The sequence below is a fragment of the Nothoprocta perdicaria genome, unplaced genomic scaffold (assembly GCF_003342845.1).
Source record: "Nothoprocta perdicaria isolate Ctin4 unplaced genomic scaffold, notPer1 scaffold_120, whole genome shotgun sequence".
NCBI lineage: Eukaryota > Metazoa > Chordata > Aves > Tinamiformes > Tinamidae > Nothoprocta > Nothoprocta perdicaria.
The window spans coordinates 2360305-2375082 of NW_020454317.1; the positions used below are offsets into that span (position 1 = coordinate 2360305).

General features: G+C 45.6%; 1 protein-coding gene across 1 annotated transcript in view; it reads right to left on the bottom strand.

Moving 5' to 3' along the window:
• Positions 1-10828, bottom strand: part of SIDT1 (SID1 transmembrane family member 1) — a 42722-nt gene extending 31894 nt beyond the window's left edge. The window contains exon 1 of the mRNA XM_026054325.1: positions 10591-10828. Within this exon, the coding sequence (XP_025910110.1) occupies positions 10591-10776 (186 nt within the window). The 5' untranslated portion in view covers positions 10777-10828. The remainder of the gene's footprint in view (positions 1-10590) is intronic.
• Positions 10829-14778: the final 3950 nt, after the last annotated feature.

Here is a 14778-nt window from a genome sequence, read left to right on the forward strand (position 1 = left end):
CAAAATCTTCTTCAACCTAATCTAAACCCTTTCTGTTAGAGGCAAAGAATTTGAACCATTTTCTGCTGCAGAAAGTAAAGGCCAACAGATTCCCACATCATGTCTCCATTTCCTTGTGTTTGTCTTCATAAAGAAAAGCTTTGGCATGACTCCAGACAAGGCAAAGAATGGGGAGAAAAACAACAATAACAAACTTCTCTAAACTTCAAACACCATATACTTACTTTCTTTAACTTCTCTGAATTTCATACTCTGTCTACATTTCTGTCTCACAAAGCATTAGAGTCCATCACAAGACATTAGACTCCAGCAATGGTGAGGCCTTTCCAGTGTCCTGTGGTGAACTAGAAAGCAGTTTCAGTCCCTAGATATTCTATAGTACATCCGCAGAACTTTGGAGACATCCTTCATACCTCTATATTTGTGGTCTTCCTAATATACCTGATTTTTACCTGCGTCTTAGTGGGTTTCCCTTCAGCATTACAGACATGCTAAGCTATTTTCCCCACTCTGTCAGACAGACCAGGTTCGACTGAAAAAAGTTTTACTGCACACACAGTGCATCTGTGGGATGAAACCCAGACCACCAAGACTAACATTACAGTGAAGCCACATCAGAGAAGTCACAAAGTGTTCCAGGGAACACTTTGAAGTAGTTCTGCTCCAACCTAGAACATTCCTATACACAGAATCACAGAATGGTTGAAGTTTGATGAGACATATAGAGATCTAGTCCAACCCTCCTGCTCTAGAAGTTCCACATCCCTCTTGTATTGAAGAGTCCAGAACTGCTCCCAATACTCCAGGTGCGGCTTCACCAGAATGGATTAGAGGGGCAGGATCACCTCCCTTGACCAGCAGGCAACACTCCTCCTGATGCAGCCAGGATCCCATTGGCCTTCTTGGCCATGAGGGCACACTGCTGGCTCATGGTTAACTTGTTAACTCTCAGGGAGGTTAACTTGTTAACCCCCATGTCCCTCTCTGCAGAGCTGTTGCTTTCCAGTGGTTGGTAATCTGTACCAATCTGTAACTGGGGGTTATTCCTTCCCAAGTGTAGGACCCTGCACTTGTCCTTGTTGAACCTCACGAGATTCCTCTCTGCCCAGGTGCTGAAGGAGAGCCAAAGCTGTTACTTCAATCTTTCAACATTTCCTATGTAAGCATGTCTTGCTTCATTTGAATCTCTGAATATCCTTCAAGGCTTTAAATGCCCTCTTATCCCAAATATACCAGTAGTCCATTTGCTGAGGATTCCGTTCCTCTAAGTCATGCCACATGAAGGTCAACTTACCCTATTGAATGAACCATACTGAGGCCACAGCTCGGAGTGTATCCCCTCAAGTTTGTAGCAGCTGTTCTTCCTGACAGAGGCTAATGCTCTACCCTTACTGAGGCCTGAAGTATCACTGAATGGTTGAGATTGGAAGGGGCCTCTAGAGATGATCTAGTTCAAACTCCCTGCTCAGGCAGGGACACTGAGAGCAAATGGCACAGGGTTGCCTCCAGGCGGGTCTGGAAGATTTCCGGAGAAGGAGATTCCACAACCTCTCTGGGCAGCCTGTTCCAGGACTCTGTCACCCTCATAGGAAAGAAATCAATCCTCATATGGAGATGGAATTTTCTATGTATTGATTTATACACGTTGCCCCTTGTCCTGTCACTGGCCACCATCAAGAAGAGTTTGGCTCCATCTTCTTTACATTCTCCCCTCAGGTACTTATACATATTAATCAGATACCCTCTCAGTCTTCTCTTCTCCAGGCTAAGCAGGCCCTGCTCGCTTAGTCTTTCCTCATCGAATTCCTCTACACTGGACCCTCTCTAGAACCTCCACATTCCTCTTGTACTGGGGAGTCCAGAACTGCTTCCATTACTCCAAGTGCAGCCTCACCATAGCTGAGGAGAGGGGATGGATCACCTCCCTCAACCTGCTGGAAACACTCCTCCTGATGCAGCCAGGAATTCATTGGCCTTCTTGGCCATGAGGACACACTGCTGGCTCATGGTTACCCAAACCCACCTTGACAGAGCTGTTTTCGAGCAGGTCAATCTCTAATCTGTACTGATGCCTGGGGTTATTCCTCCCCAGGTGCAGGGCCCTGCACTTGTCTTTGTTCAACCTCACAAGATTCCTCTCTGCCCAACTCTCCAGCCTGTCCAGGTCCCTCTGAATGGCAGCACAGCCCTTGGAAGTGTTGGCCTCTCCACCCAGCTTGGTCTCATCCACAAACTTGCTCAGGGTGCACTCTGTGCCCTCATCAAAGTCACTAATGAAGAACTTGAACAGCACTGAGCCCAGTAATGATACCTGGGGGACACACTGGCCACAGACCTCCAACTAGACTCAGCATCATTTATCACCACCGTCGGAGCTCTGCCACCCAGCCAGTTCTCAGTCCACCTCACTGTCCACCCATCCAGTCCATACTTCTAGAGCTTTCCTATGAGGATGTTATGGGAGATGGTGTCAAATGCTTTGCTGAAGTCAAGGTAAACAACATCCACAACTCTCCCATCGTCCATCCACCCCGTTGTCCCATCACAGAAGGCTATCAGGTTTGTCAAATGTGATTTCCCCTTGACAAATCCATGCTGTCTACTCCTGAATACCTCCTTTTCCTTGACATGCCTAGAGATGCTCTCTAGAATGAGCAGGATCACCTTTCCAGGGACAGAGGTGAGGCTGACCGGTCTGTAGTTGCCCGACTCCTCTTTCTTGCCCTTTCTGAAGGCTGCAGTAAAGCTGGTTTCTTCTAGTCCTCCAGCACTTCCCCCACTGTCCATGACTTCTTGAAGATGGTGGATAGCGGCTGAGCAATAACCACCTCCAGTTCCCTCAGCCCTCTTGGGTGCATCTCATCCAGGTCCATTGATTTACGGGTGTCCACTTTGCCTGAATAATCTCTAACCCAAACCTCCTCGACCAGCAGAAAGTCTTCTTCTCTCCCAGTTTTCTCTCTTGTGTCCAGGCTCTGTAGTTCATGGTGACTTGCTTTAGCAGTGAAGACAGAAGCAAAAAATTTATTTAGTAACTCTACCTTCTCTGCACCTGCCGTCTCCATGGCACCCTCCCCATTCAGCAGCCATGTTCATTAGTCTTCCTCTTGCTACTGATGTATTTGTAGAAGCCCTTCCTGTTGTCCATCATATCTCTCACTCACTCTAATTCCAAATGGGTCTTCGCCTTCCTTGCTGCATGCCTGCATTCCTTGTCAATGTGCCATGTGACCTGACCCCTCTTCCACATTATGTATATTCTCTTTTTCTCATAAAGCTTACCCAAGAGCTCCTTGCCGGACCACACAGGTCTCCTGCCCTCCTTGCTCAATTCCTGTAGGCTACATTCCTTCTTGTTGGTTCATTCATGTTCATTCATGTTCTTGTAGGTACATTCCTTCTTGTAGGAATGCACCAATCCTGAGCTTGGAGAAAGTAGTGTTTAAAAATCAGCCAGCTTTCCTGGAACCTCTTTTTTTTTAGGACCCTGGTCCAGGGGATTCCTGTAATGAACAACTTGAAGAGGTCAGAGTTAGCTCTCCTAAAGGCCAGGGTTCCAATCCTACTTCTTGACCAGCTTCATCCATGCAGAATCGTGAATTCCAGTGCCTCGTGGTCACTGAAGCCAAGACTGCCACCAACACTCACATTTCCCACTAACCATCTCTGTTTGTTTATTGTTAGATCTAGCAGTGCCCCTCCGCTTGTTGGCTCATCAGCCACTTGTATCAGGAAATTTTCTGCAATGTTCTGCAGGAACCTCCTGGACTGTCTGTTCCTAGGTGTGTGATTATTCCAGCTGACATCAGGATGGTTGAATTCCGTCATAAGGATCAGGGCCTGTGATAGTGAGGCTGCTTGCAGCTGCCTGTTGAAGGCCTCATCCACTTCCTCATCAGGAGGCCTGTAGTAAATTCCTACAACAGTGTCACTCCTGTTAGCCTGCCCTTTAATCCTCATCCACAGGCTCTCGACTCAAGCTTTGTCCTCCCCTATGCAGAACTCCATCCATTCCAGTTGTTCTCTCATGTAAAGAGCAACTCCACCACCTCACCTTCCTGGCCTGTCCTTCCTGAAAAGCTTAAAACTCTCAATGACCACATTCCAGTCATGAGAGCTGTCCTACCATGTCTCAATAACTACAATGAGCTCATGGTCCTGCAACCACACACGCATCTCCAATTCCCCTTGTTTATTCCTCATGCTGTGTGCATTTACATAAAAGCGTTTGAGTTGGGCTCCCAATATGCCTCTCATTCTAGCTGAAGCAGCTGCAGCTTGACTATGTTGGCCTTCAGAAGTTCTCATAAATTTCCATTTAGCCTCTCCAGGCTTAGGGCGCCCTTCACACACTATAGCATCAGACTGCTGTGAGTGCCATGACACATCGCTGGCTACCATATCATCTGCTTCCCCGATGATACCACAGATGATTTGAAGGAAGGCCCCCCTGAATCTGGTTTAAAGACCTTTTGATGAGCCCGGCTAGGTCACAACCCAGGACTCTCTTCCCTCTTAGAGAAAGATGGATCCCATTAGATGCTATCACGCCTGGTGCCAAGTAAGGCTTCCTTTTACCAAAGAAATCAAAGTTGTGTCGATGACAACATCGACACAGTCCATCAACACAGAGCCATGTGTTGATGGACTGTATCCTCCTGTTTCTGTCTATATTGCTATGAGTACTAGGAAGAATGGAAGAGAAAATGACCTGTTTGTCTGAGTTCCTGATCGCCTGCCTCAATTCCCTAAAGTCCCTTTTGATTACCCTCAAGCTTCAGGTTGCTGCTTCTTCTCCTCCCACATGTAGGACCATCAATGAATAATAGTCATGGGTTGAATCAGCCTGGGAAGTTTCCTGCTGACATCCCTAACCTGCACCCCAGGAAGGCAACAGACTTCTCTTAGAGGAGGGTCTCATCTACATAACAGACACATCCACATCCAGCTTAAAAACAGTTCAGTAGCTGCAGGTAAAAGGGGAGCTCCTGGAGTTCCTATAAGACATAGGTGCTGCTCCAGTGGAACCTGCATTTACATATAAAACAGCAGAAAACAATAAATACAGATTTGATCACTGAAATTTATTAAAACAAGTTGTCCTGTGTAGCACAGAAAGGAGTTTTCTGCTATGACAAATAGTTTTCATCTGAGAAAGTAGCTCATCACACAGTCCAAAAGGAAAGTATGGGTGAATTTGTGTCTAGAGCAAAGTAAGCACAACTGCTCTCCACAACTAGATTACAAAAGACTCCATTTATTGAGGGATTAGAGAGATCCAAATGTCTCAAGCTCTGGGCATGTAGTCTCCTGCATGGAGACATGCATTTTGAGGCATCTAAATGAATGAGTTTCATCCTTTTCATCAGTGTTGCAAATCACTGTAATTCTTCTGCAATTCTCACTAGTGTCCCAATATCTTTCAATATTTGGTCAACCAATATTTTTCATCTGCAATCACGAAAGAAGAAATGATTGGCAAGGCTAGTGGCTGCAACCCAGACAGCTTTTACTCATCGTCCCTCACGTAGTTTCCACACAGGAAATAGGGACACTCCAGAGCTCTGCATCCTCACGCGGTATGACTGCAACATGGAGAAGCCACATGGAGAAGCCACTGTCAATCACTGCAAGGCTGGGCCATATGGCAACAGAGACTGAGGCTCTGTTCCTAGTCCTGGGAAGGCAGTAGGAGGAAAACATCACCCACTCAGTCTCCCAAAATAGGTACAGGCCATTGCTTAGCTTTTGGACTCATTATAACTAACATGCAAAACAGCACATCCAAGAGCATTGTTTAGACTGCAACAGCGTTTCCTAGGAAAGTTAGGAACTTTCAGACAGTTGTTCATCTCACAGATGCTTTGGTTTCTAAATACAGTCCAGACAACTTTCAATTCACATATTCAGCTGACATGAACTCTGACCAGGAAGAACTTCTGTTGTCTCCAGTCTTCTTCAAAATACTGTCTTGCATCTGCTAGGACCTAGTACAGGAAATACCCACAAGCACAACATGTGCCAATTGGGATTTTCAGAAAAAAAAAATAACCATTAGTGCCTGACAGATCTGACAGTGGTGGAGAGAGTAGCTCAACTTGTATTGCTTTATTGTTTCCTCCCAACTCTTTCTTTCTTTCTAGAAGCCCTTGTATTATTGCAATTGCAGAACTATTTTTTTTTTTCCCCACTTGTTTCGTAAAGTCTTACCTAGTTAAAGTAAATTCCGCAAAAATACTTTGCAACTTTAGATCAGCCTTCTGGGCAAGCATACTGCTACATAGGCAGCTCCAGCATGTCCACTGCCCTTCCACACCTTTTTGTCCCCAAGCAGGGACATGTGCTTGAGTGTCTCAAATTCCACATCTTCATCATGTGTCATATTTACCTTTTCCCAATTTTGGATCCCCACTGGGATCCAGCTGGCCCCCAGTTTAAACAATCCTAAAATAAGATCGTGCTTTTTGCAAAACTAATTGTTAGCCAGCTCCCTAAAAAGCTCCAACTTGGCTTTATTGTTAGCATATGGATGAACAGTGACAGGAGTAACAGCTGGTTTTGTTTTCTTCCCCCTGCACTAAAAGTTAAACATTAAACAAACAGCTGTACAGAAGGGGAAATTTCAAAGTGCAACTAGGAGAACAAAAAGGAAGCTAGAAAAACCTTTTTAAAAGACTCAATAATGAATTAAGACTTTCTATCATGCAGGACTGAGGAAGGGGCTTCTAGTGCATCCCTTGGTCCATAGGCCAATATTAGAATCCCTTTGCAGTTGAGGAGCCTCCTCTTTCTGCAGAGCCTTGCTTTTACAATTGCAAAGCACCTAGGGATTTTTTTTCTCCCACCTGAGAAGAGGTCTATTAATGTATATATGCATTGGAGTTTCACCTGGGAGACCTGATCAGCAGATATATACCCTTATTTTCATTTTCTACACACAGAAAAGAAAGTGCACAGAAGGGAAGTGACTACCTGTCTCAGATCAGCACTGCTTCAGAACCAGAAGCTGCACTTTCTGCACTGGGAACACTTCAGCTTCTTCACATCTGCCTGACTTGCTTTTCCCCTTTTGTATATTACATGGGTATATTACCCATGTAATAAGGAGATGTGAATAAAGAACATACTCTTAGGTCAGGAAAGCACAGCTCTTCCTAGAATAAATGGTAGGTCTCTGAAGCACCAAGCAGAACTGTTTCACTCCTTCCCTGGTCCGTCACTCAACCATTGCTCCATCCAGCTGCATTTTTAGACAGACACTGGCAGCGTCTACACAGGACAGGTAGGTCACAAACCAGCCACCATGTCTTTGGCTCCAAATTGTCCCTTGCTTGCAGGCCTGCCCCCAGGATAGGGAGAACAGAGAGCAGGTAGCAAGAAGGGGAATAACACTACAACCCTCTTCCTTTTAGAGTCAGGTCACTCCAAACCTGGCTTTGCTTCAGAGAGAGAGCAATTACATTCACAAAGTGCAGACCTTCCAGGGGAAAAATGCTCTTTTTATTCAATTAAATTTCCCATAGCTAAGGTTAATTGCCTGTGTATTTTTTGCCTCAAAATACAAGAGGCTTCTGGCTGCATCTGAAAGAGCCAGGAGAGTGGAGGACCTCACAAGTGGTGGGGAGCTGGCTGGTGGCTGGCTCCTTGCTCACTAATAATTTAATTAGTAATTTAGTAACTTAACTGAAGACAGACGCGAGAGGGTAGGACCAGCATACCAATTTTTTGCAGGCATTCACAGAAGGCCCAACTACTGTTGTACAAGAGAAGTCTGCTCGCAAGACATGGTCCCTGGTTCAAGTTATGATCTGCAAGATCCAGTTTCCAAATTTTGAGCAACAATCCCCCTTCCCAGGACATGCAGCACATGAGCACAGACCTGCCTCTAGCTCTGACCAGGCTGGCAAGAAAAGCCCTATCGCGTTTGCAGAGCCACTGCTGGGATGAGGATTGCACATATATGCATCAAATTATGCCAGACACCTTCTTGGAGGTTTCTGCTGCTTCATCTCCAGACTAGCAGCTATAGAGCCTCCCACTGAGCTATCCTTAAGATGCAATTGGGATGTCCCTCACTCAAACAGTTCTTAAAGTATTTCTCCTTTCTGTCCAGCAAGTGATTTGCTCTCTCAAATTAGCTTTCATAGAAAAAGATCTGGCAGCATGGCCATCTTTAAGCATGTTCATGGCAATGCTTAGAGTTCTGCTTTGAAAAGAAATATGAAGTTTTCTCTCTTAGGTGTACTAGAGTCATAGAATCATAGAATCCTTAAGGTTGGAAGGGACCTCTAGAGATCATCTAGTCCAACTCCTCTGCACATGTAGGGTCACCTAGAGCATGTGGCACAGGATTGCATCCAAGTGGATTTTGAAGATCTCCAGAGGAGGAGACTCCACAAAATCTCTTGGCAACCTGTTCCAGGGCTCTGTCACCTTCACTGTTAAGAAATGTTTCCTCAAGTACCTGTGGAACTTTAGGTGCTTCAGTTTGTGTTAATTTCCTCTAGTCCTATCTAGTCCTCTAGTCCTATCAGTGGCCACCACTGAAGAGAGGCCAGCCCCATCCTCCTCACTCCCTCCCTTGAGGTATTTATATACACTGATATGATTCCCTCTCAGCCTTCTCTTCTTCATGCTGAACAGGCTCAGCTCTCTCAGCCTTTCCTCATAAGGCAGATGTTCCAGGCCCCTGATCATCCTCATAGCCCTGTACTGGACTCTCTTCAGCAGCTCCACATCCCTCTTGTAGTGGGGAGCCCAGAACTGGACACAGTACTCCAGATGTGGCTTCACTAGGGCTGAGGAGAGGTAGATGATCACCTCTCTCGACCTGATGGAGACACTCTTCTTAATGCACTCCAGCATTCCGTTGGCCTTCTTGGCCACGAGAGCACCCTGCTGTTACATGGTCATCTTGTCATCCACCACGACGCCCAGGTCCTTCTTTACAGAGCTGCTCCCCAGAAGGCCAGTCCCCAGCCTGTACTGGTGTCTGGGGTTACTCCTCCCCAGGTGCAGGATCTTGCACTTACCCTTATTGAATTTCATAAGGTTTCACACTGACTAGTTGTCCAATGTGTCCAAGTCCCTCTGGATGACAGCACAGCCCTTTGGGGTATCAGCTACTCCTACCAGTTTTGTATCATCATCAAACTTGCTGAGGGGGCACTCCATCTCTTCATTCAGGAAGGCTTGACCAATACAAGCTCAATACAACCATGAAATTTTTATTTTACAGCACAGAGGAGCATGGAGGCGAACACTACAGTTCCTGCTTAAATGTAGAAATAGTGTGGGCATATGGGCTTTTCACAGCCACAGGAAGAGGCTAGTCACTGAGGACAGCCACTAGGCAGAATGGAAATGTAAACCCCACAAAGCATTCCCCCTTTCAGAGAAATAAAGTGAGGTGAGGCAGGAGTGAAGGAATAAGAGAGAGAGAAGCAAACTTACTTTTTCTGAGAAAGATCTAGCAAAACTCAGTTAAATCCAGTCAAATAGATTCTTTTTACCTCCAGTCACTGTTCATGTTGTCTCAGCTAACGTGCCCAAAACACTACCTGATCCACTCCAGAGCACCTGAAGAAACCTGACTTACTTCACCATGAGTTTCTGGAATGGAGCTTGTGCCATAAAACTGCACTTGCCTTCCTATACTCAGAGGTGATACCCAGCAGGAAAGCAACGCTGGGTTTATCTGTTTGCCTCACATCTCCAGACCACCACTCCTGCTCCAATAAATACCAGGCCTGATTTATTGCCTAGTAACACAACTAAGAAAAAGAAAACTTTTTTTTTTTTTTTTTTTTTTCTTCAATGTAAAGCAAGGGATTATTTTAAAAAGCCCACACCCCCTTTACTTCTTTAATTGTGCTCTCTACCAAATCCCTCCATATTAAAACGTAAAAAAAAAARAAAAAAAAAAAAAAAACATGGAAAAGAGATGCTTCCCATTTTCTCTTGCCCTGTGCAGAGACGGGCAAGAAGGGAGAGTGCTCATGAGGCCGTAGTTTGGCATATCAAAGCATCCTGCCGAATAATTAATGCCCAAACCAAATAACAGGCCCCAAGTTTCCAAGGTACCACTCATCTACTCGAGATAAATAGGGCATTAAAGGAGAAGGGGGTGGGGGAGAGGGGAAGGTAAGCACGGAGAGGGCGAGTTGCCCTCTCGCATAGCAAGCGCCCTCCGAGACTCCGAGGGAGAGCACACTGATTGACCCCACTTGCCGCGCGAAGCGGCCAAGTGTGTCCGGAGGGGGAGGGAGGAGGCAGCGAAGCGGCGGGAGGGGAGAGAGCCTTATCCCCCTCCCTTTTCTTTTAGGGGGTAAAAAAAATACTTCTCTTCTGCACAGCTTCCCCTGCTTCCCCCGGGGACGTGAAACACCTTTGGCCGCCAGGAGAGGCAGATCGCCTTCTTCTCCCCATCCCTTCTCCCGTCCCCGGTAGCCCTTACGGGGGGCGCAGGGAAGCTCGGAAGCGGGAACCCCACAGGAGCCCGCAGGAGCCCAACCCTCCTCACAGCCCCTTCTATCCCACGCTGGTCACACTGACCCGGCGGAATGAGGCCTGGCATCGCTGCGCTCCTACCTGCCCGGGCCGGCTGCGGTAGGCGAAGGAGTAGACGCGCTCTGCGCTGATGTTCACGGCGCCGCGGTAGAGGCGGCCGAAGGCGGCGGGAGAGGGTCTGCTCTCGGGGCCGGCAGCGGCGGCAGCTGCCGCGCAGAACAAGGCGCAGAGAAGGGCCGCGCCGCTGAACCCTGCAGCCCCGAGCATGGCGCTATCGCCGAGCTGAGCTCCTGGCACTTAATGTGGCACCGCCGGGGCCGCCTATACTCCGACAGGGCGGGAGCTGAGCCGCTCTATTTGCATTTTAAATAAGCTCCTCGGCTGGAGGCAGCGCTCCTCCACCCCTTCCCCTTCGAGCCTCTCCCTGCTGCGCGGGGTCCGAGCGGGCGGCCCCAGGCGGACGGTTCCCTCCGCCAACTCGGCGGGGCGGTTGAGAGCTGTTTCCCTTGGTGGGCCCCTTTTCCCCCTTGGGAAAGGTGGCGTGTTCACGCTGCGAGGCTGGAGTTGTGGTAGCACTTGGCACCTGCATATTCGTTCATGTGGCACCTCGTAGTCGACCGCGACTGCAGGTCCCAGCACTTGCCTGACCAGTACCGTCTGTTGCTACCGGCATGCCAGGGCGTCATGACACTATGCATGATGCATCTGGCACAAGGCCATCCTGAACATTTATTTGTAGCTTTTTTTTTGCAACTTTGTAACTTTGGGTTGAATGGTTGAATCTTTTAGTTCAGTTCAAAAGTGGCTTTATTTTTTTTATTTGTATTTTTTTCCCCAAGGTGTGAAATGTGAAAGGCTGGAGCAAAATCGAATTTACTTAATTCATACACTGTGTCATTTAAGTCTTCCATAGTACTGATGCAAAAAATGTGGTGATAATCTTTTAGCAAGATGAGCATGATACTCCTGGGCTGTGGAAGGGTCAGGGGTTTCCCCTTATATGCTTTCCCCTTATGTGTACTCTTGTGAAAAAACAGGTCTGGGAAGTGTGTCAAATCCTTGGGTAAATGGAGGCATTTTTAGGTTAGAGAAGATAGAGTATCTCTAGAAGGCAACTTGATTTTTATTTATTTATTTATTTATTTATTTTTATTATTCAAGCCACAGGTAAGGCTGTAGAAGCTGTGATTTCATGTGGCCTGCCTGCATTCTTCCACTGTGTTGAGTCTGCCCACAGAAGTTTCGCAAATGGGAATCTTTTTCTCAAAATGGAGAGACATTTCCTCAGGTGGCTCTTCTTGCATAGAGAAAAAGCTGTCATAAAGCTTAGCAGAAAGATTTCAGCTTACATTCTGCCATCATTTTGATGTATGGACCTTTGTGTGATCTCTGCTGAGAACAGACAAAACAACTATCAGCTGTTCCTGCCTTCAATGCCTTGAAGCAAACTGCTGCTCAGGTCACACTGCCTTGTCAGAGGCAGAGTCCCAAGAGGAGGCAGCAAGTGCAAAACCCCCATGTGAGGTGTCCTGCAAGAGAGACTATCCAACACGATGGTTGTGTCAGCCTGGAGTGCCATGCTGGGTCCGACAGAAAAGAAGACCTGAGTCTTCTTTACCCCCATGAAACATTTATGACTCTCTTGACCCATACACAGAGTGACCTCTAGTGAGACATTTCAAGGAATGTTGGCACTGGAAGCTTGTGAATATCCTCTGACAACCTGTAGTGCCCCAAACTCCTGATATATGCAGGTGTGTACTCACCTGCACCCTTCTTCAGACCCGCAGATCACGGCTACAGAGGTCCATGGCCATAAGCCCTCTAGCGCTTACAAGAGTGACACCAGCTACAGGAAGGAGACCAGGGAGTGCACTTGGCTTCTCACATCTATTCAAGAGTAGAGGCTTGAAGGAGACTTGAAACAGAAGGAGAGGAGGCAAAGCAAAAGCATGCCTGGGCTATGCCAGGTCCCTCAAAGCAATGACAGATGGCACAAGACTAGTGTTCTGCATACTGAGCTAGTGTTGGTACCCCCTAATAATTTCTGTGTCATTTTGTGCTGTATGTATTTCCGATCAGGTGATTAATGTGGTGTCAGTGTGTAGTCCATTAGCACCCTTTCCAAGGCAGAATTAAGAAATCCTTCAGTATATATATGTTTGACATATGTTTTGCTGTCCTACCAAAGACTACACAATTTTTCCTCATTTTGAATTTGAGATTTCAAGTTGTGTTTTCAAAATATAATACTTTGTGCTTGCCTTTCTTGAAATTCATTTTATTATTTCCAGAGCAATGTTATAATTTTATTTCCATACTTGCCTGCAAAGTGTTTGGAGTGCTGTTCCACTCAGTGTTATTTTCAAGCATTTAAAGACTTCAAGTGTTTAAAGACAAAGATCTATTTCATCATCCATGTCACTAATGAAAGTAATTAATCTTAGAAGATAGATCAGATCTCTTAATTTGATATGCCTTCCTATTTATGAGAAATTATGCACAACTACATTTTGAGCATTACTTTTCAACCATGCGCCTCTCTCCTGTTAATTCTACCTGGTCCAAAATTGCCTTTGTCTTGAATGGTATTCAAGACAACATCAGCAGTCAAGATATGTTTCATCTGTTGCTTTCAGCACCTACCAATTCAGTTATCCTATTAAAGAAATAAATTAGGTTACTTTGATGTGATTTCTTCTGGACAAATATAGACTGCCTGTTTCTCATCACTTTTTGTTTGTTATTTGGTTGCTTGAATGCTGATGTTGAACAGCTTGTTTCATTATCTTTCCAGATAACAGAAATTGGCTGCTGCTTAACTCTTCACTTGACCCCTTTGATAAAGACAAGTACTATGTTTTCCATTCTCAAGATTCTCTGCTTGAATCTTGTTCTGGATGGCAGCATATTAAAGCCTGGAAGAAAGAACTGGTTTCTAAAGCAGTTACTGTACTGCACAAAGTGACAGTCTAGATAGACTATAGGTCTGGGCTACTGGAAATATTTAGGTGTTCTTATATATGTCACAGTACCCTGATGTCAGGGAACAGCAAATGCTTGTTGCTCCCTAAGGGATATCAACTGGCAGAATAGGAACCTGTTTGGCAAGAGTCAACCAAGACTCCAAGTAGCCAGACAAGTTGGTAGTGGTGAGATAGGTCTGAGGTCAAGTCATGTATGCGAGTTAGTGAGTCAGAATCAGATCTGGCAACGGCAACTGAGGTCAGACACAGCCCAGTGATCACCAGGTGTGTCTCTAGCAAAGAGGCACGTCAGAGGACAGGCCAAGAAGTCAGTTTGTGGGTTATGGTCTGAATCTGAATCAAGGGGGCCTGTGGCTAGGCACAGGCATGCTGAGGCTATTGCTCAGGACAGGACTGAACTTTAGGGCCTCACCTTTAAATTATTTCTGCTGTGTGATTATGTGCTTGTCTCTGAGCATGGGATTCCAGACCTCCGTGAGAGGGGATGCTCTCAGGCTACTTACATCTGGCCATGCTTGTGGAATTAGTCTAAACAGCACTGGATGTTCTGAATTGGACAAAATGTTCAGTAGCTTCCACAACTAACTGCAGCAGTTTAAACTGGTGGCAGCACATGGGCTCTAGGTCATGCAGAGTGGTTAGTATGCATGAGACTTTAAACGTGTCTACCTAGACTATCACACTTTTATCAGTAGTTAAAGAATTAGCTAATATATTTTCTAACACAGCTTATTTTACCAGTGTAAGTCAAGCCCAGGGCTATGAATATCTGTGTGCAAAGGAGAAAAAATATTGTGCTAAAGGTTCACAAAAGTATGTTGTTGTTTTTTTTTCTTCATAGCATAGAATAGAAAATTACACTGCTATTAAAAAAAAACTACCAAATTGGAAATTTCCAAACAGGTTGGAAAACCTTATGATTTTAAATCACAACTGTTTGTATGAATATATAATATTCATACATGCTAATATATGGTATAAGCTTATCTTAGGTATGCTGCACTGGGAGTTAATAGATGCTGTTGATGTTCAGCTGAATTCTGCAGAACTAATGAAACATTTGCAGAATCTCCTGTAAACACAGTATGAAAAATGACATAAAATGTTACTTTTTCTCTCCCGTCATAACTCTTTTCTTCTCTCATACAAAGCAATTTCTCACCTCAGCTTATCAATCATTATCATTCATCCCCTCATCATCATTAGCATGATCAAGCATGGAAATCTTCACAAGGGGATTTTTACAGTGACGTTAGTAAGCCAAACTTAAGTAAGATTAGAA